This window comes from Heterocephalus glaber, unplaced genomic scaffold (assembly GCF_053883595.1).
Source record: "Heterocephalus glaber isolate CG9 unplaced genomic scaffold, H.glaber_assembly_v1.0 deba00001431, whole genome shotgun sequence".
In the NCBI taxonomy this organism is placed as follows: Eukaryota; Metazoa; Chordata; class Mammalia; order Rodentia; family Bathyergidae; genus Heterocephalus; species Heterocephalus glaber.
The window spans coordinates 3,557,205-3,584,141 of NW_028258295.1; the positions used below are offsets into that span (position 1 = coordinate 3,557,205).

At 36.7% G+C, this 26,937-nt stretch overlaps 1 protein-coding gene across 1 annotated transcript; it reads right to left on the bottom strand.

The window, feature by feature from the left end:
* Positions 1-19,651: 19,651 nt before the first annotated feature.
* Positions 19,652-20,587, bottom strand: LOC101699462 (putative olfactory receptor 10D4). The gene has a single exon (XM_013067837.1). It carries the CDS (start codon positions 20,585-20,587, stop codon positions 19,652-19,654), a length of 936 nt encoding a protein of 311 aa, XP_012923291.1.
* Between the last annotated feature and the right edge of the window lie 6,350 nt (positions 20,588-26,937).

A 26,937-nucleotide genomic window follows, 5' to 3' on the forward strand; every position in this document is an offset into this window, starting at 1 on the left:
ACCAGTGATGTTGAACATTTTTTCATATGTTTATTTGCGAGTTTTACTTCTTTGTGTGAGAAATGTCTGTTCATTTCAGAAGCCCATGTTTGAATTGGGTCTTTGAATTTGGAGGGTCTGATTTTTTTCAGTTCTTTATATATTCTAGATAGTAGCCCATTGTCTGGGTTATGGCTGCTAAAAATTTTTTCCCACATTGTAGGTTGTCTGTTAGCTCTGTTGGTGGTTTCTCTTGCAGTGCAGAAGCTTTATAATAAGAAGATATCCCAGTTGTTGATTCTTTCTGCTGGTTCCCATGCTACTGAGGTTTTGTTCATAAAGTCTTTTCCTATGACAATGTCTTCAAGAGTTCTACCTCACTTATCTTCCAGAAAGTTTAGTGTATCTGCCTTAATATTTAGATCTTTAATCAACTTGGATCTTAGTTTAGTGCATCGTGATAGATATGGGTCTAGTTTTAATCTCTGACAGGTTGAAATCTAGTTTTTCCAAAACCATTTATTAAATAGGCTATCTTTCCTCCAATGAGGGTGGTTGGCTCCTTTGTCAAAGATAAGGTGGCTGAGTATGTCTGAAGTTGTTTCTGGATCTTCTAATCTATTCCACTGATCTTTGGGTCTGTTTCTTTGCCAGTACCATGCTATTTTTTTATCACAGTAGCTTTGTAGTATAGCTTCAAGTTGGGTATTGTGATACCCTCAGCCATGTCTCTGTTGCCTAGAATTGCTTTTGCTATTCTAGGTCTCTTCTGGTTCCAAATGAATTTTTGTATTGTTTTCTCTAGTTCTGTGAAGTATATTGTTGGAATTTGAATCGACATTGCATGAAATCTATATAGCAGTTTAGGAAGTATGGCCATTTTCACTATATTGATTCTTCCTACCCAGGAACAAGGGATGTCTTTCCATTTTCTTATATCCTGCTTAATTTAGTTTTTCAGGGTGCTGTAGTTTTCAGTGTAGAGGTCTTTTCTTTCCTTTGTTAGACTGATTCCTAGATATTTCAATTTTTTTGGATGCTATTGTAAAAGGAATTGTTTCCCTAATTTCTCTCTCAATGAGTCTGCTATTTGTGTATAAGAAGGCTATTGTTTTTTGAGTGTTAACCTTATATCCAGCTACTCTACTGAATCTTTCAATTAAGTCTAGAAGTCTTTTCGTAGAGTTTTTTGGGTCTTCTATGTAAAGTATCATATCATAAAATAATGACAGTTTCACTTCTTCCTTTCCTATCTTTATTCTTTTTATTTCTTTCTCTTTTCTAATTACTATGGCTAATGTTTCCAGAACAATATTGAACAGGAGTGGTAATGGTGGGCATCCTTGTCTTGTTCCTGATTTTAGCATGAAAGTTTTCAGTTTTTGACCATTTAGTATGATGTTGGCTGTTGGCTTTTCATAGATAGCCTCAATCAGGTTGAGATAAAGATGTTCTATTCCAATTTTCTGTAGGGTTTTTATCATGAATCGGTGTTGGATTTTGTTGAATGACTTTTCTGCATCTATTGAGGTGATTATATAGTTTTTTTCCTTGACTCTGTTAATATAGTGTATTACATTTATTGATTTATGAATGTTGAAACATCCTTGCATCCCTGGGAGAAATCCGACTTGGTCAGGGAGTATGATCTTCTTGATGACCCTCTGAATTGTGCTTGCCAGTATCTTGTTGAGGACTTTTGCATCTATGTTCATTATGGAGATTGGCCTGTAGTTCTTTTTTTGGGTTGGGTCTTTCCTTGGTTTTGGAATCAAAGTCACATTTGCTTCCAGGAATGAGTTTGGAAGCCTTGCTTCCCTTTCAATTTTCTTGATGAGTCTAAAGAGTAATGGCATTAGTTTTTCTTTAATTGTTTTGTAGACAGACTTCAGCAGTGAAGTCATCAGGACTTGGGGTTTTCTTTTTGGTAAATTTTTTATTACATTTTCAATTTCACTCATTGTTATTGGGGTGTTTGGAATTTCTATATCTTCTTCATTTAACTTTGGCAATTCATATGTATCTAGGAATCTGTCCATTTCTTCTGTGTTTTCCATTTTATTAGAGTACAGGTTCTCAAAGTAGGTATTGATGGTCTTCTGGATTTCTGCTGGTTCTGTTGTGACTTCCCCTTTTACATTCTTAATTGCATGGATTTGAGTCTTTTCTTTCTTTTTTTTGATAGAGTTGGCTAAAATTTTATTGATTTTATTTATTCTTTCATAAAACCAACTCTTTGATTCATTAATTTTTTGTATCATTCTCTTAGTCTCCATGGCATTGATTTCTGCTCTGGTCTGTATAATTTCCTCTCTTGTGTGGGCTTTGGGTTTGTTATTCTCTTCTTTTTCTAGGAGTTTGAGGTTCTGCATTAGGTTATTGATCTGAGTTCTCTCTGTTCTCCTAATATGGGCATTCACTGCTATGAATTTCCCACATAAAAATGTTTTCATTGTGTCCTACAGATTCCTGAATGTTGTACTGTCATCATTTTCTTGTAGAAACTGTCTAATTTCTTCTTTAATTTCCTCTGCAACCCATTAGTTGTTCAGCAGGGTGTTATTCAATTTCTAGGTGTTTGTGGGAGTTTTGCAGTTTCTCATGTTATTGATCTCCAATTGTATTACACTATGGTCTGATTATATACAGGGGTTCTTTTCAGTTCTTTTACATTGACTTAGACATGTTCTGTGAGCTAGCATGTGGTCTATTTTGAAGAATAACCCATGTGCAGCTGAAAAGAATATGTATTCTGATTTTGTAGGGTGGAACACTCTGTAAATATCTATTAAGTCCAATTCTTCAATAGTTTGGTTCAGTTCTAGAATTTTGTTGTTAATTTTTTGTCTAGATGATCTGTCTATTTGTGATAGTGGGGTATTGAGGTCCCCCACTACAACTGTATTAGTGCTTATTTGGTTTTTCATGTCCATTATTATTTGTTTAGTGTATTTGGGGGCATTTGTATTTGGTGTATATATATTTAGGATTGTCATCTCTTCCTCTTGGATTGTTTCCTTCACAAGGATGTAAGGACCATCTTTGTCTCTCTTAATTTGTTTTAGTTTGAAATCTACTTTGTCTGTAAATAAGATTGCTACCCTTGCTTTTTTCTGGGTTCCTGTCATGTGGAGAGCCATTTTCTATCCTTTTACTTTCAGTCTATGAATTTCTTTTTGAGTTAGATGTGTTTTTTATACACAGCATATTGCTGGATTTTGCTTCTTAATCCATTCTGTCAATCTACTTCTTTTGATTTTTGAATTGAGGCCATTAACATTGATAGTTATAATTGATAGATATTGACTCATCCTTGTCATGATGTTTTATTGTTTTTGGCTCTTATTTCTTTTTCCCTCTTTCCCTTTAGTTTCTTACCTTGTCTGGTGGCTTTCCTCTGTTGAGCCTCATAGAGTTGTGACCTTTGTTGCCGTTTTCTAGGATATTGCTTAGAATTGTTTGGAGTACTGGTTTGGTGTTCATGAAATTTCTCAGGTGTTCTTTGTCATGGAAGTATCTAATTTCCCCATCTACTTTGAAAGAGATTATTTCTGCTTTGAATTTTTCTAGAGCCTCATTCATCTGTTTTGTTACTTCCTGTGCTATCAGTTCAGGGTGTCCAGGTGGTTGATTATCAGACTTTTGCACCTCATTTCCCACAGAAATTGTCTTTTCTCAGGTAGAAGTCTGGGTTTATGACTTGCTTAAATACCTTCTCATTTTTGTTTTTGGTACTGTCCCTTGTTTAGTTCCTGGGTTGATATTATGAAGTTATTTATTGTAAGTATCTTTGTTGATCTATTTAAGACCCCTATGGAATGATTGCTTCTCAGAAGTGTCTTCCACATATAGCTGGTATTTAGGTTTTGAGTCTCTAATGACTCTGAGGCTCTCTCATTTTCATTATACCAGGAAGGAAAACTGTTTAGATCAATCACATCACCTTAGCCCAAGTCATACAATCAGCAACACCATAGCATCAAATATCTCTTAAAGAATGGCAATTTGTGGTAATTATTAATCTATAACCTTTAAAAAATAAAGGGCCTCCTTCAAGGTGTGTCTCTTCTGTCACAAGAGGCAACGTGGGCAGCAGTGTGCAGTTATGTCAATGAGTCTCAGTAAGCTAGTCCCAGATGCGTGGGATTCAGGCAGATTTCTTTTTGCAAGTCTCAAGTTGAGCTCCCTGTCCTCCTGCAGGGTTGCACTCTGCAAGTTTCTACTGCAGGTTCCAGCTGCTTTTCCCCTGAAGAAAGTCCAGTTTTAGATGAGAGCTGATGATCCCTCCAACTTACCAATCATGGTGATCTGGTGTGCCTTTATTGTAGAGATTCCCTTCACTTTTCCAGGGGGCTTGTTTTCATCAGGGAGCCTGAGACAGGCACTCTCTCTGTTGTTCACATCTGGAGCTCAGGACAAAGGCTTTTATGTCCCCCTGTGTAACCAAGTAGCTGCACAGCCAAAAGGCCAGAGGCCAGGGTGTGGGGGAGTGTTGTTGGAGGTGCCTGCATGGCCCAGCCATCAGCTGGTGGGCCTGCCTGGGAGGGCCCTCCTCACCCTGTCCTGGTGGCTGGTGGCAAGGTGGTAGAGCAAGCCGGAGCAAGCAGGTCCCGGTCAGCCTACAGCCGCTTGGCCCCACTTGGCCCCTCCTGGCTCTGTTTGGCCCAGCCATCTGCTGGTGGGCCTTCCCAGGGATGTCCTCCTCACCCTGTCCTGGTGGCTGATGGCAAACTGGTGGAGCAACCCAGAGCCTTGTTTATTCTTTTGAAGAACCAACTCTTGGCTTCATTAATTTTTTGTATCATTCTCTTAGTCTCCATTGAATTGATTTCTGCTCTGATCTTTATAATTTCCTCCCTTGTATGAGGTTTGGGTTTGTCCTGCTCTTCTTTTTCTGGATGCTTGAGGTTTAACATCAGTTTGTTTAATTGCGCTCATTCTGTTTTCCTAATATGTGTATTTGCTGCTATGAATTTCCCTTGTAAGACTGCTTTCATTGTGTCCCGTAGATTCCAATATGTTGTACTGTCATTGTCATTCAATTGAAGGAACTGTCTGATGTCTTCTTTAATTTCCTTTGTGACCCATTGGTTATTCAGAAGTGTGTTGTTCAATTTCCATGTGCTTAAGAAATTTTTGTGGTTTCTTTTGCTATTGATCTCCAATTCCATTGCACTATGGTCTGATAACATACAGGGGATAACTTCAATTCCTTTGCATTTACTTAAACATGTTCTATAAGCAAGTATGTGGTGCATTTTTGAGAAGGACCTGTGTGCAGCTGAGAAGAATTTGTATTCTGATTTTGTGGGATGGAATATTCTGTAAACATCTGTTAAGTTCATTTGTTCAAGAGTTTGATTGAGTTCTAGTATTTTATTGCTTATTTTTTGTTTAGTTGATCTATTTGTGACAGTGGAGTATTGAGGTCCCCCACTACTACTGTCTTAGTGCTTCTTTCATTTTTTATGTCTGTTACTATTTGTTTTATATAGTTGGGTGCATAGATATTTGTGATTGTCATCTCTTCCTGTTGGATTATTCCCTTACAAGGATGCAGCATATTTTTTTGTCTCTCTCAATCACTGTGGGTTTGAAATCCACTTGATCTGCAAAGAGGATAGCTATTCCTGCTTTCTTTTGTTTTACCATCACATGGAGTATTATTTTCCACATTTTAACTTTCAATCTATGAGTTTCTTTTTGAATTAAGTGTGTTTCTTGTATGCAGCATATTGTTGGATCTTGCTTCTTGACCCATTCAGCCAGTCTATTTCTTTTGATTGGTGAATTGAGACAATTAACATTGATTATTATAACTGATACATATTGACTTGTCATTGTCATGACTTTTTCTTTTTGTTGGATTCTCTTCCTTTATATTTAATTTATTGTCCCTCCTGATAGATTCATTCTGTTGTGCTTCCTGGGGTTGTGTTCATCATTGTCTGTTCCTAGGATATCATGTAAAATTTTTGGAGTGCTGGTTTGGTATTCATGAATTTCCTAAGGCGCTCTTTGTCATGAATGTATCTTATTTCTCTATCAATTTTGAAAGATAATTTTGCAGGGTACATCAATTTAGGTTGGAGGCTGTTTTCTGTTAGGGCTTGGAATACTTCACTTCAAGCTCTTCTTGCCTTGATGGTTTGTGTTGAGAAGTCTGCTGTGATTCTGATGGGCTTTCCTTTGTATGTGATTTGTTTCTTTTCTCTCACTGCTTGTAGAACTTTGTTCTCCTGTTGGGTTTCTGGAATCTTAACAATTATATGCCTATTTGTAGACATTTTTTGATCAAGGCTATTTGGAGTCCTATATGCCTCACTTATCTGTATGTCAAGTTCTTTCCCCCTACTTGGGAAGTTTTCTACCATCACTTCTGTGAACAGTTTTTTTTATGTCATCTGCACTCTCTCCTGTTTCTTTGTTGACTCCAATCAGTCTTATGTTATTCTTCTTTGCATTGTCTAGCAGCTGTTGGATTGATTTCTCATGGTCCCTTACAATTTTGAACCAGTTTTTCTTTTCCTTGTCACTAATTGCAACCTTATCTTCTATATCTGAAATTCTGTCCTCACTTTGGCTCATTTTTCTGCATAAACTTTCACTGGAGTTTTTAATCTCCTGGAGATCTGTTTGTATCTGTTTTATGGATTCCATTTGTTCCCTATGTTGGGATTCCATCTTGTTACCCAGCTCCTCTATTTTTTTTATCTGTGTCCTTTCTACATTTATTAATCATGTCTTGCACAATGGGCACAATCTCTGCTGTTATCTGAGAAATTATTTCTGATTTCATTTTTTCCAGATCCTCTTTTGTTGCTAATTCATGGAGTCCAGGTAGTTGAGTATGAGAGTGTTCCACCTCATTTCCCTTTGGGCTTGCTGTACATGATCTGGAAGTCTGGTTTTGATACTTGTTTATGCATCTTCTCATTTTGTTGGGGGGGGGGTGCTGTTGATGCCTGCATGGCTCACCTCCTCTGATCTGGGAGTGGTGGAACAGTGGGCTGGAAGCCCCTTCCTCTGGGCTGGGAGCAGTGGAACATCGGCCCGGAAGCCCCTTCCTTTGAGCTGGGAGTGGTGGAATGGTGTCCTGGAAGCCCCTTCCTCTGGGCTGGGAGTGGTGGAATGGTGGCCCAGAACCCCCTACCTCTGCCCTGGGAGTGGTGAATCAGTAGCCTGAAAGCCCCTACCTCTGGGCTGGGAGCTGTGGAATGGCCTGAATTAAATTTCTTAAAGGGTTTAATGTTTATTTTGCATAACATGTATTAAAAACAGATCAATAAGGTACTCAGAGAGCTAAAGGTGATATAACTGAACAGAGGATGGACTTAAAAGCAAAGCAACCTGTGAGCTTACAGAACATACTAATAAAAAGCTAGCTGAGCTAAACAAAATGATACAAATCCTGAAGGACAAGTTGAATAAATATTAGAGTCCATGTAAAGGTACCAAACAGAAATTTAGGATATGAAAAACTCTACTGAAAATAGGGGGAGAAGTGTCTATTTCTAGGAGTGTCAGAACTAGAAGATAGGGCTTATGAAGATGATCATATTCTTAGAGATACCTTAGAAAAACAAAAGAACATGAAAAATGGATGAACAGTTGCTAATGACATGAAAACACTTCTCAGAAGTACAAATAGGTAATAAATACATGAAAAATGTTCAACCCCTCATGCCATTAGAGAAGTACACATTAAAACAAAAGAGATTCCATCTTACCACAAAAAGAATTTCTACCTTCAAGAAATAAAATAATATCAAATGCTGGCAAGGCTGTGAGGAAAAAAGGAATGCTTCTGCACCGTTGTTGGGAATATAGACTAGCACAACCACTGTGGAAATCAGTATGGAGACTCTTTAAAACACTAAAACTAAAAATTCCATTTGACCCAGCTATTCCCCTTCTAGGTGTCTTTTTGAAAGAGTTAAAGCCATCTTATTAAAGTAATACATGCAAACCTATGTTTATAGCAGCACATCTAATAGTTAAATCTTGGAGGGGCTGAGCTGCTTGGAGCTGAGCTGTGCATGCCACCATTGGTGGTGCCCCCCAGGGGGAACTCTGAGAGAGCTGAGGGGATGCCTGCAGCACCACCCAGCCCTCCCCCCTGCCTCTGGCCTCCTGGCTGCACCAGTACCTGGATTCACACCACAGAAGCATAGGTGGTCATAAAGGCCATTGTTGTGAGCTCCAGATGATAGAGCAGAATTGAACAACAACAGAAAGAGGGCCTCTCTCAGGCTCCTTGATGAAAATTGAAGCCCACTGGAAAAGTGAAGAGAATCTCTGCAATAAAGGCACACCAGACCACTGTAGTTGGTAAGTGGGAGGAATCACCAACTCCCATTGGAACCTGGATTATCTTCAGGGGAAGGGTAGCTAGAACCTGCAATAGAATCTTGCTGAGTTCAAACCTGCAGGAGGTCAGGGAGCTTGGGCCTTGCATCCAGGGGTCTGCTACTGTTTTGCTGAGACTAATTGACTTAAATCTGCACACTGTGGCCAACACTGTCTATTGTGACAGCAGAGACATACTTTGAAGGAGGCCCTTCATTTTTATTTTTATTTTCAAAATTATTTTTTCTCTTGTTTTTAATTTTTAATTTAAATTTTTATATTTTTCTACTCTTCAAAATTTTTCTTTTTCTCTTCTCTTCTCTCTCTGTCTCTCTCTCTCTCTCTGTCTCTCTCTCTCTCTCTCTCTCTCTCTCTCTCTCTCTCTCTCTCTCTCTCTCTCTCGGTCTCCCACATTATTCTTTGTCTCCCTTTTAGTTCCTGTTCTTGCCATAATTCAGATTTCTTCTTTTTTTTTCTTGTCTTCCCTCTTTTTCCTTCTCTTGATTGTCATTAGTTTCAAAGGAAAGTGAATACAGTTTCTAGCTTCCCTATTGCTGTTAGGTTGTTCTGTTCTTGTCTTTGTTCTTTCATTCTGTCTTTTCCTCTTGTCTTCAACAGTTTCCTAGAGTTTGCCTGATCTTCCTGTGTCCTCTAGCCTCACTTCTAACATTTTCTTATTCTACTTATCTAACTCTCCCACTCCAAATCTTTCTAAGTTCCCATCCCAAAGGGTAAAGTTGCTATATTATAGAGTTTATTCACTATAAACATATTTGAGGCTGGTCCTCAAGTTTGACTGAATTCACATGTTTAAAGGTGATATATTAATAACTACCACAATTTGTCATTTTCTAAACTGTGCTTGATGCTATTGTTATTGCTGATTGTCTCACTTGGGCTAAGGTGTTGTGATTGATCTAATCAGTTGTACTTTTTGGTATACTGAAAACAAGATTGCCTAAGAGTCATTAGACACTCAAAACCTGAAGACCAGCTATATCTGGAAGACACCACTGAGAAGCAATCATTCCATAAGGGTTCTAAATACTAGTAACAAAGAAGATACTTACAATAAGCAATATAGATGTGTCAACCTAGGAATTAAGCCAATCACACAGTACCAAAAACAAAAATAGAAATGAGAAGACATTTAAGCAAGGTGAAAACACAGACTTCCAACTCACTAAAGTCAAGTTCTGGAGGAAATGAGGTGGGAAAATATGATAACCACCTGGACACCCTGCACTGATAGCACAGGAAGTAATAAAACTGATGAATGAGGCTCTAGAAAAATTCAAAACAGAAATAATTTCCCAGATAACTTCAGAGATGATAAGCAGAGTGAAAGACATGATTAGAGACTCTACAACAGAAATAGATAAAAAATAGGTGAGCTCAGAGCCACACTAGAAGCCATGAATGCCCAGCATGAGAAAGAAATGGAAACAATGATTGCCCAACATAGGGAAGAAATGGAATTGATGAAACAGGTTCAAACATATATTCAGGAGATTAAAAACTCCATTGAAAGTATTCACAGCAGAGTGAACTAATGTGAGGATAGAATATCAGATATAGAAGACAGGATCATGTTTAGTGACCATGAAAACAGAGATTTCTTAAAGATAGTAAGGGACCATGAGAAATCATTTAGCAGCTGTTAGATGATGCAAAGAATAACATAAGACTGATTGGAGTCCACGAAAAATCAGAAGGAAGAACAAATGACATAAAAAAAAACTGTTCACAGAAGTAATAGTAGAAAATTTCCCAAACAGAGGTAGAGAATTTGACATACAGATAAGTGAGGCATATAGAACTCCAACTAGCCATGAACAAAAAAAAGCTACACCTAGGCATATAATAGTCAAAATCCCAGAAACCCAAGAGAAGAACAAAATTGTACAAGCAGTTAGAGAAAAGAAACAAATCACCTACAAAGGAAAACCCATCAGAATCACAGCAGATTTCTCAACACAAACCCTCAAGTTAAAGAGACACTGGACTGAAGTATTTCAAGCCCTAAAAGAAAATAACGTCCAACCTAGACTGTTGTATCCTGCAAAATTATCTTTCAAAATCGATGGGGAAATTAGATACTTCCACAACAAAGAACACCTGAGAAATTTCATGAACACCAACCAGCACTCCAAAAATTTGAAACAATATTCTAGAAAAAGATAATGAAAGTCAGAACTCTATGAGGCCCAACAAAGCAAAACCACCAGGCAAGGCAAGCAACTAAAGGGAAAGGGGGAAATATAAAAAATAAAGGAGCCAACAATAGTACAACATCATGACAAGGATGAGTGAATATTTGCCAATTATAACCATCAATATTAATGACCTCAATTCACAAATCAAAAGAAATAGACTGACAGAATGGATTAAGAAGCAAAATCCAACAATATGCTGAACAAAAAAACACACCAAATTCAAAAAGACATTCACAGACTGAAAGTAAAAGGATGAAAAACACTTCTCCATGTGACAGGAACCTGGAAAAAAAGCAGGGTAGCTACCTTATTTGCAGAAAAAATAGATTTCAAACTAAAATTACTTAAGAGAGACAAAGATAGTCACTACATCCTTGTGAAGGGAACAATCCAAGAGGAAGAGATGACAATCATAAATGTATATGCACCAAATATGAATGCCCTCCAACTATAAAAAACAAATACTAATGGACATGAAAAACAAAATGAGCACTAATATAATTGTGATGTGGGAACTCAATACCCCACTGTCACAATGAGACAGATCATCTAGACCAAAAAATCAACAAAATTCTAGAACTGAACCAAGCTTTTGAACAAATCAACTTAATAGATGACTACAGAGTGTTCCGCCACACAGAATCAGAATATACATTCTTTTTGGCTGCACATGGGTCATTCTCCAAAATAGAACACATGCTAGGTCATAGGACATGTTTAAGTAAATGCAAAAGAATTGAAGTTACCCCCTGTATATTATCAGACCATAGTGCAATTAAACTAGAGATCAATAGCATAAAAAACCTCAAAACACCCACAAGCATATGGAAATTGAATAACACTCTACTGAACAACCAATGGGTCACAGAGGAAATTAAAGAAGAAATTAGACAGGTTCAACAAGTAAATGATAATACCAGTACAAGACACAGGAATCTATGGGACACAATGAAAGCAGTTCTACAAGGGAAATTCATAGCAGTGAATGCCCACATTAGGAAAACAGAAATAGATCAAATAAACAACCTAGTGCTAAAGTTCAAGCTCCTAGAAAAAGAATGATAAACACAAAGCTTGTACAAGGGCAGAAATTGTAAAGATCAGAGTAGAAATCAATGCAATGGGAACAAAGAGAACAATAAAATTAATAAATCAAAGAGTTGGTTTTTTGAAAGAATAAATAAAATCGATAAACCCTTAGCCAACCTTACCAAAAAAAGGAAAGAAAAGGCTCAAATCCATGCAAGTAGGAATGAAAAAGATGAAGTCACAACAGATCCAGCAGAAATTCAGAAGACAATCAATACCTACTTGGAGAACCTGTACTCTAATCAAGTGGAAAACACAGCAGAAATGGAGCGATTTATAGATAACATGAATTACCAAAGTTGAATGAAGAAGATATAAAAATTCTAAACATCCCAATTATAACCAGTGAAATTGAAAATGTAATTTAAAATTTACCAACAAAGAAAAGCCCAGGTCTTGATGGCTTCACTGCTGAATTCTACAAGACATTAGAGTAGAACTATTGCCACTACTCTTTAAACTTTTCAATGAAATTGAAAAGGAAGCAATACTTCCAAATTCATTCCTGGAAGCAAGTGTTACTTTGATTTCAAAAGCAGAGAAAGACTCAACCAAAAAGAGAACTACAGGCCAATCTCCCAAATGAACATAGATGAATAAAATCCTTAATAAGATACTGGCAAGCACAATTCAGGGGGTCATCAAGAAGATCATACATCCTGACAAAGTTGGATTTCTCCCAGGGATGCAAGGATGGTTCAACATACGTAAATCAATAAATGTAATACACTATATTAGCAGAGTCAAAGACAGACACCATATGATCATCTCAATGGGTGTAGAAAAAGCATTTGACAAAATTCAACAACATTCATGATAAAAACCCTGAAGAAAATTGGGATAGATGGTCTTTATCTCAACTTGATAAAGGCTATCTATGAAAAACCAACAACCAACATCATACTAAATGGTCAAAAACTGAAAACCTTCACACTAAAATCAGGAACAAGACAAGGATATCCACTATCACCACTCCTGTTCAACATAGTTCTGGAAACATTAGCCACAGAAATTAGACAAGAGAAAGAAATAAAAGGAGTAAAGATAGGAAAGGAAGAAGTTAAACTGTCATTATTTGCTGATGATATGATACTCTACATAGAAGACCCAAATAACTCTGCCAAAAGACTTCTAGACTTAATTGACAGGTTCAGTAGAGTAGCTGAATACAAAGTGAACACTCAAAAATCAATAGCCTTCTTGTACACAAATAATAGATTCACCGAGAGAGAAATTAGGGAGACAATTCCTTTCACAACAGCATCCCCCCAAAAATGAAATATCTAGGTATCAATCTGATGAAGGAAGCAAAAGATCTCTACACTGAGAACTACAGCACTCTGAAAAAAGAGATCAAAGAGGATATAAGAAAATGTAAAGACATTTCTTGCTCCTGGGTAGGAAGAACCAATATAGTGAAAATAGCCATACTTCCAAAACTGTTATACAGATTCAATGCAATCCCAATTGAAATCCCAACAGTATATTTCACAGAACTAGAGAAAACAATTCAAAAATTCATTTTTAACCAGAAGAGAACTAGAATAGCAAAAGCAATTCTAAGCAACAGAAACATGGCAGGGGGTATCACAACCCCCAACTTGAAACTATACTATAAAGCTACTGTGATAAAAATAGCATGGTACTGGCAAAGAAACATACCTGAGGATGAGTGGAATAGATTAGAGATTAGATTAGAGATGCAGAAACAACTCTAGATATACTCATCTACCTCATCTTTGACAAAGGAGCCAACCATCCTCACTGGAGGAAAGATAGCCTCTTTAATAAATGGTATTGGAAAAACTGGACTTCAAGTTCCCAAAGATTAAATCTAGACCTCTAGTTTTCACTGTGCACTAAACTAAAATCAAAGTGGATCAAAGATCTAAATATTAAAACAGAAACACTAAACTTGCTGGAAGATAAGTTAGGTAGAACTCTCAAAGACCTTGGCATAGGAAAAGACTTTATGAACAAATCCTCAGTAGCATGGGAACTAGCACAAAGAATCAACCACTGGGATCTTATCTAATTCAAAAGCTTCTGCACTGCAAGAGAAACCACCAACAGAGCTGAGAGACAACCTACAATGAGGGAAAAAAATTTTAATTGCTGTACCTCAGACAAAGGTCTACTATCTAGAATATATAAAGAACTGAAAAAAATCAGATAACAAATTTAAAGACCCAATTGAAAAATGGACATCTGAAATGAACAGTCATTTTTCAGACAAGTAAAAGCAGCAAATAAACATATGAAAAAATGTTCAACATCACTGGTCATTTGAAAGATGCAGATGAAAACAAGGCTGAGATTCCACCTCACCCGGAAAGAATAGCTATCAAGAAATCAACCAATAACAAATGCTGGTAGGGTTGTGGGGAGAAAGGAACCCTTCTTCGTTGTTGGCTGGAGTGCAGACTGGTGCAGCCAAGATGGAAATCAATATGGAGATACCTCAAAAAATTAGGATTAAAAGTCCCATTTGACCCAGCTATTCCTCTGCTGGGTATCTTCCCAAAAGAAGTAAAAGAATCATACCACAATGATATATATCCTCACCCCTGTTTATAGTGGCAAAGTTTGTAATAGCTAATGTTTGAAAACAGCCTAAGTGCCCATCAACTGGAAACTCGATAAAGAAAATGTAGGCTTTTTAAAATATATAGAAAATGGAGTACTACTCAGCCACAAAGCAGGAGAAACTAGGGACATTCATAGCTAGGTGGATGCACATTGAGGATATACTCTTAAGTGAAATAAATATGACATATATGTGTAAATACCAAATAGTTTCTCTGGTGTAAAAAACTAAAAGTGTAAATAAGGATCAAAATGTATAATTGATATTATGAAATTAGAAGAAAACATCTAAAGGAATAGGGGAAGTGGGAGTGGTAGGGGAAAGGAAAGAAGGGAAAAGAAAAAATTTGAGAAAAGGAAAAACATGGAAGCAAAGCCTTTGTAAATAGGGAAGGGTGGAGGGGGTGAAGGGAGGAGAGGGGAATGGGGAAAAAATAAGAACCAAGAAACTTCATGTAGAGTTTCAAGATCCCAATGATGAATGTAACTGTATTGTATACCTAAAATGTGCCAATAAACTTAATGGAAAAGATTAAGAAGTAGTTAAATATTGGAAGCTGCCTAGATGTCAATTATTATATGAATGAATTAAGAAAATTTGTCATTCATACACAATGTAGTACTACTTTGCTACAAGGAAGGATAAATTTGAGTAATTTGTAGAAAAAGGATGCACCTTAAACCATAATGTTAAATGAAATAAATGAGTCATGGGAGGTTAAATATCACATGATTTTTCTTGTATGAGGGAGCAAAATGAAAGATAGATAGAAACAGGTAGATACAACTCTTGTAGAAGGGAAAGGGATGAAGGTTTAGAGAGAGGGAAGGAGAAGAAAATGTGAAAAGAATGAGTTTGTGCTCTGTATATGTGCCATATCCCCATGATGAATGTAATTCTTAAGTACTGCAAACATGTATTAACAAAAATAAAATTTAAAAAAGGAATGCAAGAAACTGTTGCATTTTTCTTTCACTAACATCTTCATCAGTGGTATCTATTGACCCTCCCCTTTCACTCTGAGTAAAAACAAGACACATTGCCAGGAAATCAGAGAGACAGCTGCCTGGATCACCCATCCAGATGGCCTCTTTTCTGAAAGGCATATAAATTCATTTACTATCAAGCACAAACTTCACCCTCAGCCAAAACTAAGTGCTCTAATATATTACCTATTATAAATTATTTCTGATCACATTACTTAATATAGCTCAACGGAAGAAGCTGTAAAATAGTGGCCGGGGATTTAGCTCAGTGGTTTCACCTCCTGCTGTGCAAGTGCAAGCGCAAGGACCCAAGTTCGATCCCCGGTACCTAAAAAAAAAAAAAAAAAAAATCTGTAAAATAAACATTTAACAGTGTAGAGTATACCAAATAAATATAATGCTGACAATATTAAGCTGCATATGAATATCAATTCTGAATATGAATTTTATTGAATTTTAAGAAATAAAATAAAAATATGAAATATCCTTTTATTGCACAGTAAAATCCAAAAAATTAAGAATTTAAAATTCTTCTCTTCAAAATTTCATATTCATCATATTTCTGAGGATGAAGTACCTTATTTGAAATCAAAGTTCCTTTTATAGCTTATGCCTGGGCTCTCCCCCAGTGGAATACTGTGAGATTCCTTTAGTACTTCCAAATTTGAATTGCACCAACAGAGAGGCTATTAATCTCTACTTTCTCAAGTGAAAGTATGTTCTTCACAATACCAGCCCACTACCTAAAAATTGAGAACAAATTCTTAAATGTATAGTAACATTCCAAGCAAAATGATATTCCACATACATAATAAAATTCCAACCCAGTTGCTATTTCACAATTTATGAGACTCCTACTGCCTGTGAAAAGTGGGAATATAGACAAGTGACATCTTAATATCACTCCTTGCTATGATTTAACTATGCAGTGTTCTTCAAAGGCTTATGTATTTAGGGCTTGATCTCATGCAGCAGTGTTCAGAGATGGAGCGAAGAGGGGTGATTTGATCATAGGGGAACTGACTTCATCAATGAGACTTTCACAGTTGAATGGGTCATTAAGAAGTGGGGTCATCTGGAGAAATGGGGTCGTCTTGTCACTGGAGGTGCATCTTTGAAAGTTATACCTGATCCCTGGCCCATTCCTGTATGTTAGACACTCCTTCACCAAATGATCAAAATTGACCTCAGTATTAGTGGACAAATCCACAGGAGGAACCTCCTGATATGATAGACTGGAATGAATAGAGTGTCTTTCCTGAATCGGTCCTAACAAGAATAGGTAACTTGAATGTAATCAGATGGAAACATCAAAAAAATTTAAACTGATATATGTTCTACACAATACCAATGCCAAAATCTTAAAAAAATATTAATGTCTTGAAATGCGGGGCATAACTTGGGAAATTTTCTAGATGAAGGGAAATCAAAGAGAAATAACTTTGCAATATATGATCTTGGATCTTTTTTTTTTTTGCTACAAAGGAAGTTACTGGAATGATTTGTAAAATCTAAAGAACGTAGATTAGATAATAATGTATCAATGTTCATTTTCTGACTTCATGGCTATATTATGTTATAAGAGTTGTCCTTTTGACAAGCACATTTTAAGTAAAATTTGTCAGGCAAAGGAGTATATGTCAGCCACTCACACCTACAACTTACTCCAACTCAGAAATAAATGTATACACACATACCCACACAAATATAGGAAAGGAGGGAAGAATAAAGCACATATAGTGATAATATTTTAGGAATATGAGCAAATATTACACATGGGTTCTTAGTATAACTGTCAACTTTTCCTAAGTCTGAATTATATCTAAAATCTTCTCCTTGTGGTGGAAGGGATTGAATCCAGGGCCTCATGCATATGAGGCAAGTGCTTTACCATTGAGCTACATCCCAACCATTTTTATTGCATTCCAAGATGGTGTTTCACTAAGTTGCCCAGGCTCACCTCAGACTTGTGATCATCTCAGTGACCCTATCCAGCATAAACTTATACAAGTCAATGTGACGAAGTTTCTGAAAGTGTTTCTTCAAAATAGAAACACTAGAAATTCTTTTTTATTAGACATTATTACATCTGACAGTTTTCAACTTCTTTTATATTAGGTTAAATTAAATCTGATTTAATGAAGTTTCTCTTTTACAAAAAATGAGAAGTTTTTGATAAAGTATTTTTATGCTTACAATAATTTATGTGGAAGTTAAAGTAATATTAAATCAAGATCATCCATAATTATCTCAGTATTTTAAGTTTCCAAATCAGAAAGACAATTGTCATTCAGAAGATCTAGTCCAGTAAGAATAACTACCTAACTGCTTGTGCAATAAATCAGATTCTACTTTTGTTTCTACCATTAACCAAAAAAATTTAGTAGTTCAGGCTCTTAGTCTATAAACCTGACCTTTCCATGAAAACCTGTTGAGAGAACCTATTGAGAGAAAAGATAAAACTGGATCAGATTAATTACATTTTAATACTCACCAGAATAAAATCACTAGGAAAAGACTCGAAGAGATTTTCTAAGCCATTGAAACTACTCTACAAAAGGCAAAAGATTAAAACAAAAGTGCACTGGGTGTGTTTAAAGGATAGAAAGGGGCAGCTGTGAGACTTATGCCTATTTCAGCATTCCTCCTCCAAAGGGAAGTGTGGGAAAGAAAACACAAGTGCTTAAGATAGTAGTAACTGTACTTGTTTCCTGATTAGCAGAATATTTGAACTTATAGCAATCTGACTGGAATAATTAATGAATTTTTTGATGTTTATGTTAAAGAGAGAGGGAGAAATAAGATATTATTTATGCTTCATTCTTTAACATGTGACATGTTTAATATTCTAATCCAGTTGTTGCTTATCTAAAAGTAATGTTAATGTCACTAAGGTCTCTTGAAGGTGGATCAGTGTCTTTTTATTTCTAACAAGAGTAACTACCTAAAAGCTTGTGCAATATAATCACAAGTCTCATATTAGAGAATCTTACATAGCACATCTCAGTACATCCCCATACCTTAGTTATTGGCATGTACTGGCATGTCACTGGAACCCTCTTAATACTTTTTAATACTGTGCTCTATAATCCCATGCTTTTTAGTTAATACATGGAGAAATGATTATTAGTCACCTGGGATAATATATAGGAACTGAAGGTAAAAGCAAGGCGATAATCATTCCATTATGAAGTGCTATTCTCTTTTACTTCTAAAATATGCAATCCATCCTCCCTCTTTCCCTCCCTTATTTCTTTTATTTCTTCTTTCCTCCCTTTCTTTTTTCTCTTTCTCTCCCTCCTCCTTCCTCTGCAGTATTTAGTCTCTGCCACTTGTCTAAAAGGACTTAATGTGGCTTACAAGAAAAGCCATAAAAAACCAACAAGTAAAATATAAAAAGGAAGAGAAAACAAAATCAGGAAAAGAAGGATAATATCTTCATTATAATCTTCAGCATAGTTTCTGGGAATTAAATTTATCTATCTTTCCACAGAATTATTGAACTTAATTAAAGAAGCAAAATAACACACTAATCTTATCATGAGAAAAGAACAAACACTATCTTATGGGGAGACAAGTTTATTACTGCTACACGATTTTAAACAAATTTGAACATGGGATTTGTTTATAAACAACAACAAAGAAGAATCAATATTCCCTTTATTTGGAATGGGTCATGTACAAAATATTTAAATTTAATGGTTTCTTGGCCAAATTTTATGTAGCTTATATTGATTCTTTTGAAATTTAATGAGACATAATCTATGTTCATAGATGACTAAGGCACTAAAAAAGCAAGGAAAATATCTAGATCCCACAAAAATCTGTACAATAAAAAAATCTTAAAATCACACAGATTGTATACTTGGGAGAGCTCACCTTAAACACTAGTTTGAATTTTGAAGCCAACTCGTGCACATTTGTGCTTGCAATCAAGCAAAAGAAAAGATACACAATTCTGATATATAATATTAAGCTACCCTTTCTTGAATTATTTCATTCTCACTTTCATATGTATGTATGCACTCACACACATATATCATTAACTTAAGACATGAGAGAATAAACGTTTTTTCTTAACTCTTTTAAAGAATTAACAGACTGAGAAATATTTTGGGAGATAGTGGTGCTGGGACCTAATACACAGCATTAGAATCAGTGCACTGTCTGAAAAGCAGTGTTTTCAGATATATAGGGAAACAGCAAAACACACAAATTTTAAAACACTGAAATTAAGTGGCAGATTAATTCAGAAGCTGCAGATGAGAACTTGTCCTAAAAATAGGGAAACAAATTTTGTTCAGCAAGGGCCGAACAAATTTTGTTAGCTCAGTGGTTTCATTGCCTGCTGCACAAGCACAATGACCCAAGTTTGATCCCTGGTACCAAAAAAACAAAACAAAACAAAACAAAATAAATTTCGTTCAGCAAAGCTTTAGATATTTTCATTTACTTCCCAAAGGAGGAATTGTCTTGAGAAATACACTTCTCAGGGCTGATTTTACATCCTTATTCCTCAGGCTGTAGATCAGTGGGTTCAACATGGGAGCTATGAGGTTATTCAACATCTGAATTACAGCACCAAGCAAGGGACTGGGGTTGGGCTGCAGATAGATGATGATGACTGGCCCATAAGCACAAAGGATTGCAGTGAGGTGAGCGCTGCAAGTGGAGAATGCTCGTTGCCTGCCCTCTGTTGAGCGAATTTTTGATATAGAGATCCCAATGCGAGTGTAGGAAACAAGGATGAGAAACAAGCAAGTGAGAGACACAAGACCAACGTTTGTAAAGCTTACCCTCTGAGCTAGAGAGATATCCTTACAGGCTAGAGGCAACACTGCAGGAATATCACAGAAGTAGTAGGCCACCTGGTTGGAGCCACAGTAGGGTAGCTGGAAGGTGAGGGAGGTTAGGATAATGGCATGGACACAGCCACTCATCCAGGTTCCTGTGGCCAATACAGAGCACACCCTGTGGTTCATGATGACCGTGTATCTCAATGGATAGCATATGGCAACAAAGCGGTCATAGGCCATCACTGTATATAGAAAAGTCTCAGTGCAGCCCAGGAAATGGTAGAAGAAGAGCTGAGCAGCACAGCCCTGAAAAGAGATACCTTGACTGTGCCCTGAAAGGTAGGACAACATCTTGGGGACAGTAGTCGAAGAGAAACCCAGGTCAAAGATGGAGAGATTTCCCAAGAAATAATACATGGGAGTGTGAAGCCGAGAGGAGGACAAGATAGCAGCAAGAATGAGCACATTTCCCAGGAGGGTGCATGAATACAATGATGAGAACAGGAAGAACAGAGCAGTCTCTAGGCCTTCTGTCTCAGGGATGCCCAGCAGGATGAATTCAGTCACTGCAGTGTGATTTCTCATTTTTGTGGAAGAATCAGCCTTGGGTGTCTGTGAAAAGAAATTTGTGGCTAAATTTAATATTCAGGTAAAGTAATTGAGTTTACATCAGTGAAATGGTAAGAAAGAAAAGGATCTAGATTACATAGCATTGCTTCCTGAAGGAAATGTCTTGATCTGCCTGTTTCTCCCTAGATATGATGTTTTTCTGCAGTTTAGTTTCTTATGTCACATAGTCCATATTAACAATCTTACCCAGAAGTTTTATATGTCCAGTCACCCAACCTCTCTTTCTCATATACATCAGTAAATTGCACAAATTCCATGTGGTCTTTTGTGATTCTAAAGCAAAAAATTTCAATGTCTGTATAAGAAGTAAGGCTACGTCCAAATTTCTGACATCTTTTTGGGTCAAGTTAATTCCATTAACTTTCTAAATGTAAGTCAGATGATAGAAGGCAAACATAATACAAGATACAGTACCTTCTCACATTATCTCCCTGGGTATGAGGGTCAACAATGAGGAACAATTTAAAAGATCTTAGGTCTTCATGAATAGAAAGATGCATTAAAAAGGCCCTCATACCCTGCAGTCCTCTGAGTTTATTACAATGAGTATGCCCTAGCATCCACTTCAGGCTCCAAAATTTCCAACACAATTTATACAACAGTAATTTTGTAGCAAAAAATGAGAGAAGGTAGGAGTTATAAAAACTTCTTCAAGTCTCATATTTTAAAATTTCTGATATAATTTTCTACTTGTTTTAAGTTTGCCAGCACAGTAATATCTGTAAATTATAGATCAACTCATGGATTCCATTAATAGTGATTGTAACAAGAGGGAAAAAGTGACAGCCAAGTAAGAATTTGAGGGACTTATCATACACATAAGTATGTATGATAATTAACTTTTAAGGTCTTATATAAAAACAAATGAATCTGATGCTGGCAAGAAATAAAAAGGATGGAGCAGAAGGGGGGAAAAGGGAATTGAGAAGATTTATGTGCCTTTAACAATTCCCCATAGCAAATGTAGTTATTAAGAACTGTGAACATGTACTAATAAAACTAAATATTAAATGAAGAATAAATTCTGGACACTTGCCTGGCAAACATAGAACACAACTGGCTGCTGCTATTGAGTGTTGTTTTCCTTTCCTTCCACATAGAAGGAAGGAGCCTCTCTGCCTAACCTGTCCTCATCCTGCAGTCTGCTTGTAGATGTGCGGAATTCTGCTCTTTTTCAGTCACTGTCAGGTAGAGTGTCACACATCCCCGTGTGGTTCAGCTCCCAGGCAGTAATTTCCTGTGTGACTCCAGGAACTGCAATGAGTCATGAACAGATTTTTCAATCACCTTGGCTTCCTTTGGGTATTAGTCCCCCAAGTCAGGGATCTTATTGGGCAAGGGGACAATTATTTAGTTGGTATAATTAGACCTTAGAAATGAGAGAAAGTTTATTATAAATTTTTTGTAAAATGTGCTTCACGGAAAAATAATTTTCAAAAATTTCTTTGATATCTATATCATACATATTTATATTGAATTTTTGTATTTATTGCTTTTTCATGTAGTGTTGTTTATAAATAAATTATACATTATTTTACTGAACAGTGCCAATAGGTTTGATTTATTGCAATAGTACCTGTGGTAAAGAAATTATGCAAACATAGGCTCAGGAGGGGTGGGGACTAGCGCAGCTCCAGGCACAATGGCAGGAAGATTTGAGGAGCAGCTTCCTGGCTCTCATCAGCTGGCTCAGGCACAGTAGCCTCTTATTCTGTGTGCCTCAGGTCTGTGGCCAAGACATGGGGTACAGTACAGTGGAGATGGTGGTTTCCAGAAGGTGGGGGAAAGACTACTGACCTGAGCAATGAGGGAGAAATATACCAACAGGCCAAAATTAATGTTAGCTATCACTTGAAGAATTTGTCTTGCACTCATTAGTGTTTCCCATGTTAAATATCTTGAATACTCAATAATACTGGGAAGGGGATGGAACACTTAATTCCTCAATGAATACATTTGTTCATTTTTAATTTGTACACACATGACTTTCATATATTCCAACAAATATTGAATGGCAAGTCTATGTCAGTTATTAATTTCTTGTTAAGATGACAGAAATGGTGGGCCAGGGATTTAGCTCAGTAGCTCTGTGCCTACCTCACAAGCCCAAGGTCCTGAGTTGGATCCCTGGTTCTGGAAAAATAAAAAGGTGACAGATCCGTAAGGGGAGAGTTGGTTAGATATACTGCCTTAGTCCAAAATTTCCCAATCTATGTGAAAGAAAAAGAGAATTATACAGTCTTACTGAAATCTCAAAATTCTGATGAATTCTCCTATAGATAAGTGAAGTAAGGATGGAAGAAGTTAAATAACTTTCTCCCAGTCATGAAATTGGTCTTGGTGGGAATTGGTATTGGATTTGTTTTTTAGAACTTTTGTGCATGAAATTTCTAAACTTTTAGGGATTAAAGAATGCTTTGATACTTAAACTATTCTGTATACATCTGGAATTTTTATTTAAAAAGTAAATATTTGCTTACCTGTCTTCAACTAAGGATAAGAATAAAAGTGAATTAGCAGAGACCCACCCAGATACCATTGTTAAGTGTGTGCAGTGCAGGCCCCAGCCATTAGCCCACCCAGACACCATCTGTGAAAGTGTGCAGGCCCCAGCCAGAGGCCCTGCCCAGATACCATTGGTAAAGGAATGCAGGTCCCAAGCAGGGGCCCATCAGGACAGCAGTACTGCATGGGGAACAAGAAGGCCATCATTCTGAGCCCAGGAATTGGCACAGGGGCGAGCAGTAGAGAGCAGACCTCTCCAAGGCTTGTTGAGAATTGAAAGGGAGAGCAAAAAGTCACCTCAATAAAGGCACAACAGCCTGTAGCAGTTGGCAAATTGTTGGGATCAAGACATCTACTGGAATCAGACTTGTGGGGGAAGTTTGGCTTGAACCTGAAGTAGAACTATGCAGAGTTGTCCTGAAGGAGGTCAGCAAGCTCACTTCCAGCCTCACAGTCAGAAACCAGCCGGAAGTTCAGTGGACTGCATATGGCTGGCTCGATGACATCAGTCAACACAAATCTGTATGGTACACATGTTGTCCACCAAGGACAACAGAGACATGCCTTCAAGGGGACATTTTTTTCTTCTTTTGTCCTTCATTCCTCACTTTTCCTGTTTCTGTTTTTGTCCTGTTTTTTCTCAATTGTTCATATTTTTATGGGAACAAGAATACAATTTCTGGCTTTTCTGTTGCTGTCAGTTTGTTCTGCTCTTGTTTTTGTTCCTTCCTTCTCCCTTTTCCTTCTGTCTCCACCAGTTCTCCAAAGTTTGCATGATCTTCCTGTGTCCTCTAACCTTACTTCTAACCTTTTCCTCTCCTTCTATTTCTCTACTCCCCCCACAACTCCTTCTAAATCTCCCCCAAGGGCAAATTCAGTATATTAAAGGGCTTATTTACTGCAAATATATTTCTGGTTGGTTCTAGATTTTGATACATAACTGCAAGTCTGGTTCATGTGGTCAAAGGTGGTAGATTAATAGTTACCACAGTTTGTCATTTTCTAGGTTGTGTTTGATGCTATTGTTGATGCTGATTGTATTACTTTAGCCATGGTGATGTGATTGTTTGTCAGATGTCCTTTCTGGTATACCAAGACTGAGATTACCTAAGGGCCATTACAGACTCAAAACCCAGAGGCCATCTAAACCTGGAAAACAATCCAAGAAGTAGTCATTCCCTAAGGGTTCAAAATACTAGCAATGAAGATACTTGAAATAAGCATTTTACAAGTAGTAACCCAGGAATTAAAGTAAAAACATCAATAACAACAACACAATAGAAATGGGAAGCCATATAAACAAGACTCAAAACCTGAGTTCCAGATCACCAAAGGCAACTTCAAGGGGCAACGAGATGGAACTGAAACTGAACTACCTGGACTCCTTGAACTGGCAACAAAAGGGAATGTGGAAAAAATAAAATCAGAAATAATTTCTCAGATAAGAACAGAGATGGTATCCATAGTTAAAGACATGATTAATAACTCTAGAGCAGACACAGATAAAAAATAAAGGAACTGAGGAACATGATGGAATCCTAGCATAGGAAAAAAATGGAATCCATAAAACAGTTTCAAATAGATATTCAGAGTAAAAACTCCATTGAAAGTTTATGCAGCAGAATGAGCCAATGTGAGGGCAGAATTTCAGATATAGACAGGATTGCAATTAGTGAACAGGAAAAGAAAGATTTCTTAAAAATAGCAAGGGACCATGAGAAATCAATCCAGCAGCTGGTAGATGATGCAAAGAAGAATAATATAAGACTGATCAGAGTTAATGAAGAAACAGGAGACAGTTCAAATGACATAAAAAACTGTTCACAGAAGTAATGGCAGAAAACTTCCAAACCAGGGGAAAATAACTTGACATACAGATAAGTGAGGCATATAGGAGTCCAACTAGCCATGATCAAAAAAGTCTACACATAGGCATATAATAGTTTAGATTCCAGAAACCCAACAGAAGAAAATACTATAAGCAGTGAAAAGAAACAAATCACATACAAAGGAAAGCCCATCAGAATCACAGCAGACTTCTCAACACAAACCCTCAACTCAACAGCCTGGAGTGAGGTATTTCAAGCCTTAAAAGCAAACAAACTTCCAACCCAGATTGATGTACCTTGCAAAACTGTCTTTCAAAATTAACAGAGAGGGCTAGGAATTTAGCTCAGTTGTGACACCATCTGCCTCGCAAGTGCAAGATCCTGAGTTCAATCCCTGGTACAAAAAAAAAAAAAAAAAAAATCATTGGAGAAATGAGATACTTTCATGACAAAGAACACCTGAGTAATTTAATGGATACCAAATTGGCACTCTAAATAGTTCTAAACAATATCCTAGAAAAAGGTAATGAGGACCACAACTCTATGGGCCCCAACACAATGAATCCAGCAGGCAAGACAAGAGATTAAATGCAAAGGGGGAGAATCCAACAACAGGAAAAGGTCATGACAAGGATAAGTCAATACATACCAGTTATTACCATCAATATTAATGGTTGCAGTTCACCAATAAAAAGAAATAGACTGCCAGACAGGATTAAGAAGCAAGATCCAACAATATGCTGCATACAAGAAACATGCTTAATTAAAAAAGAAACTCATAGAATGAAAGTTAAATGGTGGAAAACATAGTCCATGTGACCAGAACCTGAAAAAAAGCAGGAGTAAATATTCTATTTGCAGATAAAATGGATTTCAAACCAAGACTAATTATGAGAGACAAAAAAGTTCATTACATCCTTGTAAAGGGAACAATCCAAGAGGAAGAGATGACAATCATAAATATATATACATCAAATACTAGGTCACCCAACTATATAAAACAAATGTTAATGAACATGAAAAATCAAATAAGCACTGATACAATTGTAGTGGGGGACCTCAATACCCCACTGTCAAAAATAAATAGATCAACTAGATAAAAAATAAACAACAAAATACTAGAATTAAACCAAACTCTTGAACAAATGTACTTAACAGATATTTACAGAGTGTTATGCTCCACTAAATCAGAATACACATTCTTTTCAGCTGCACACAGGTCATTCTCCAAAATAGACAACATACTTGCTCATACAACATGTTTAAGTAAATGCAAAAGATTTGAAGTTATTCCCTGTGTATTATCAGATCATAGTGCAAAGAAATTGGAGATCAATAGCAGAAGAAACCACAAGAACTTCATAAACAAATGGAAATTGAACAATACACTCTTGAACAACCAATGGGTCACAGAGGAATTAGAAAAGAAATTGGACACTTTCTAAAATTAAATGAAATGCCAATGCAATATATCAGAATATATAGGGCACAATAAAAGCAGTCTTATGAGGGAGATTCATAGCAGTGAATACTCATGTTAGAAAAACAAAGTGAGCTCATATAAACAATCTAATGCTGAACCTCAGGCTTCGAGAAAAAGAAAAGCAGGACAAACCTAAAACTCATACAAGGAAGATAATTTTAAATATCAGAGCAGAAATCACTGCAATGGAAACTAAGAGAATGATACAAAAAAAATGAATGAAACAAAGAGTTGGTTCTTTGAAAGAATAAATGAAATTGACAAACACTTAGTCAACCTTATCCAAAAAGAGAAAGAAAAGGCCCAAATCCATGCAATTAAGAATGAAAAGGGTGAAATTGCAATGGATACACCACAAATTTAGAGGTTCACCAATACCTACTTCAAGGAACTATTTTCCAATAAGATGGAAAACACAGAAGAAATGGACAGATTCCAAGACATGTATGAATTACCAAAGTTGAATGAAGAAGACCTAAAAATTCTAA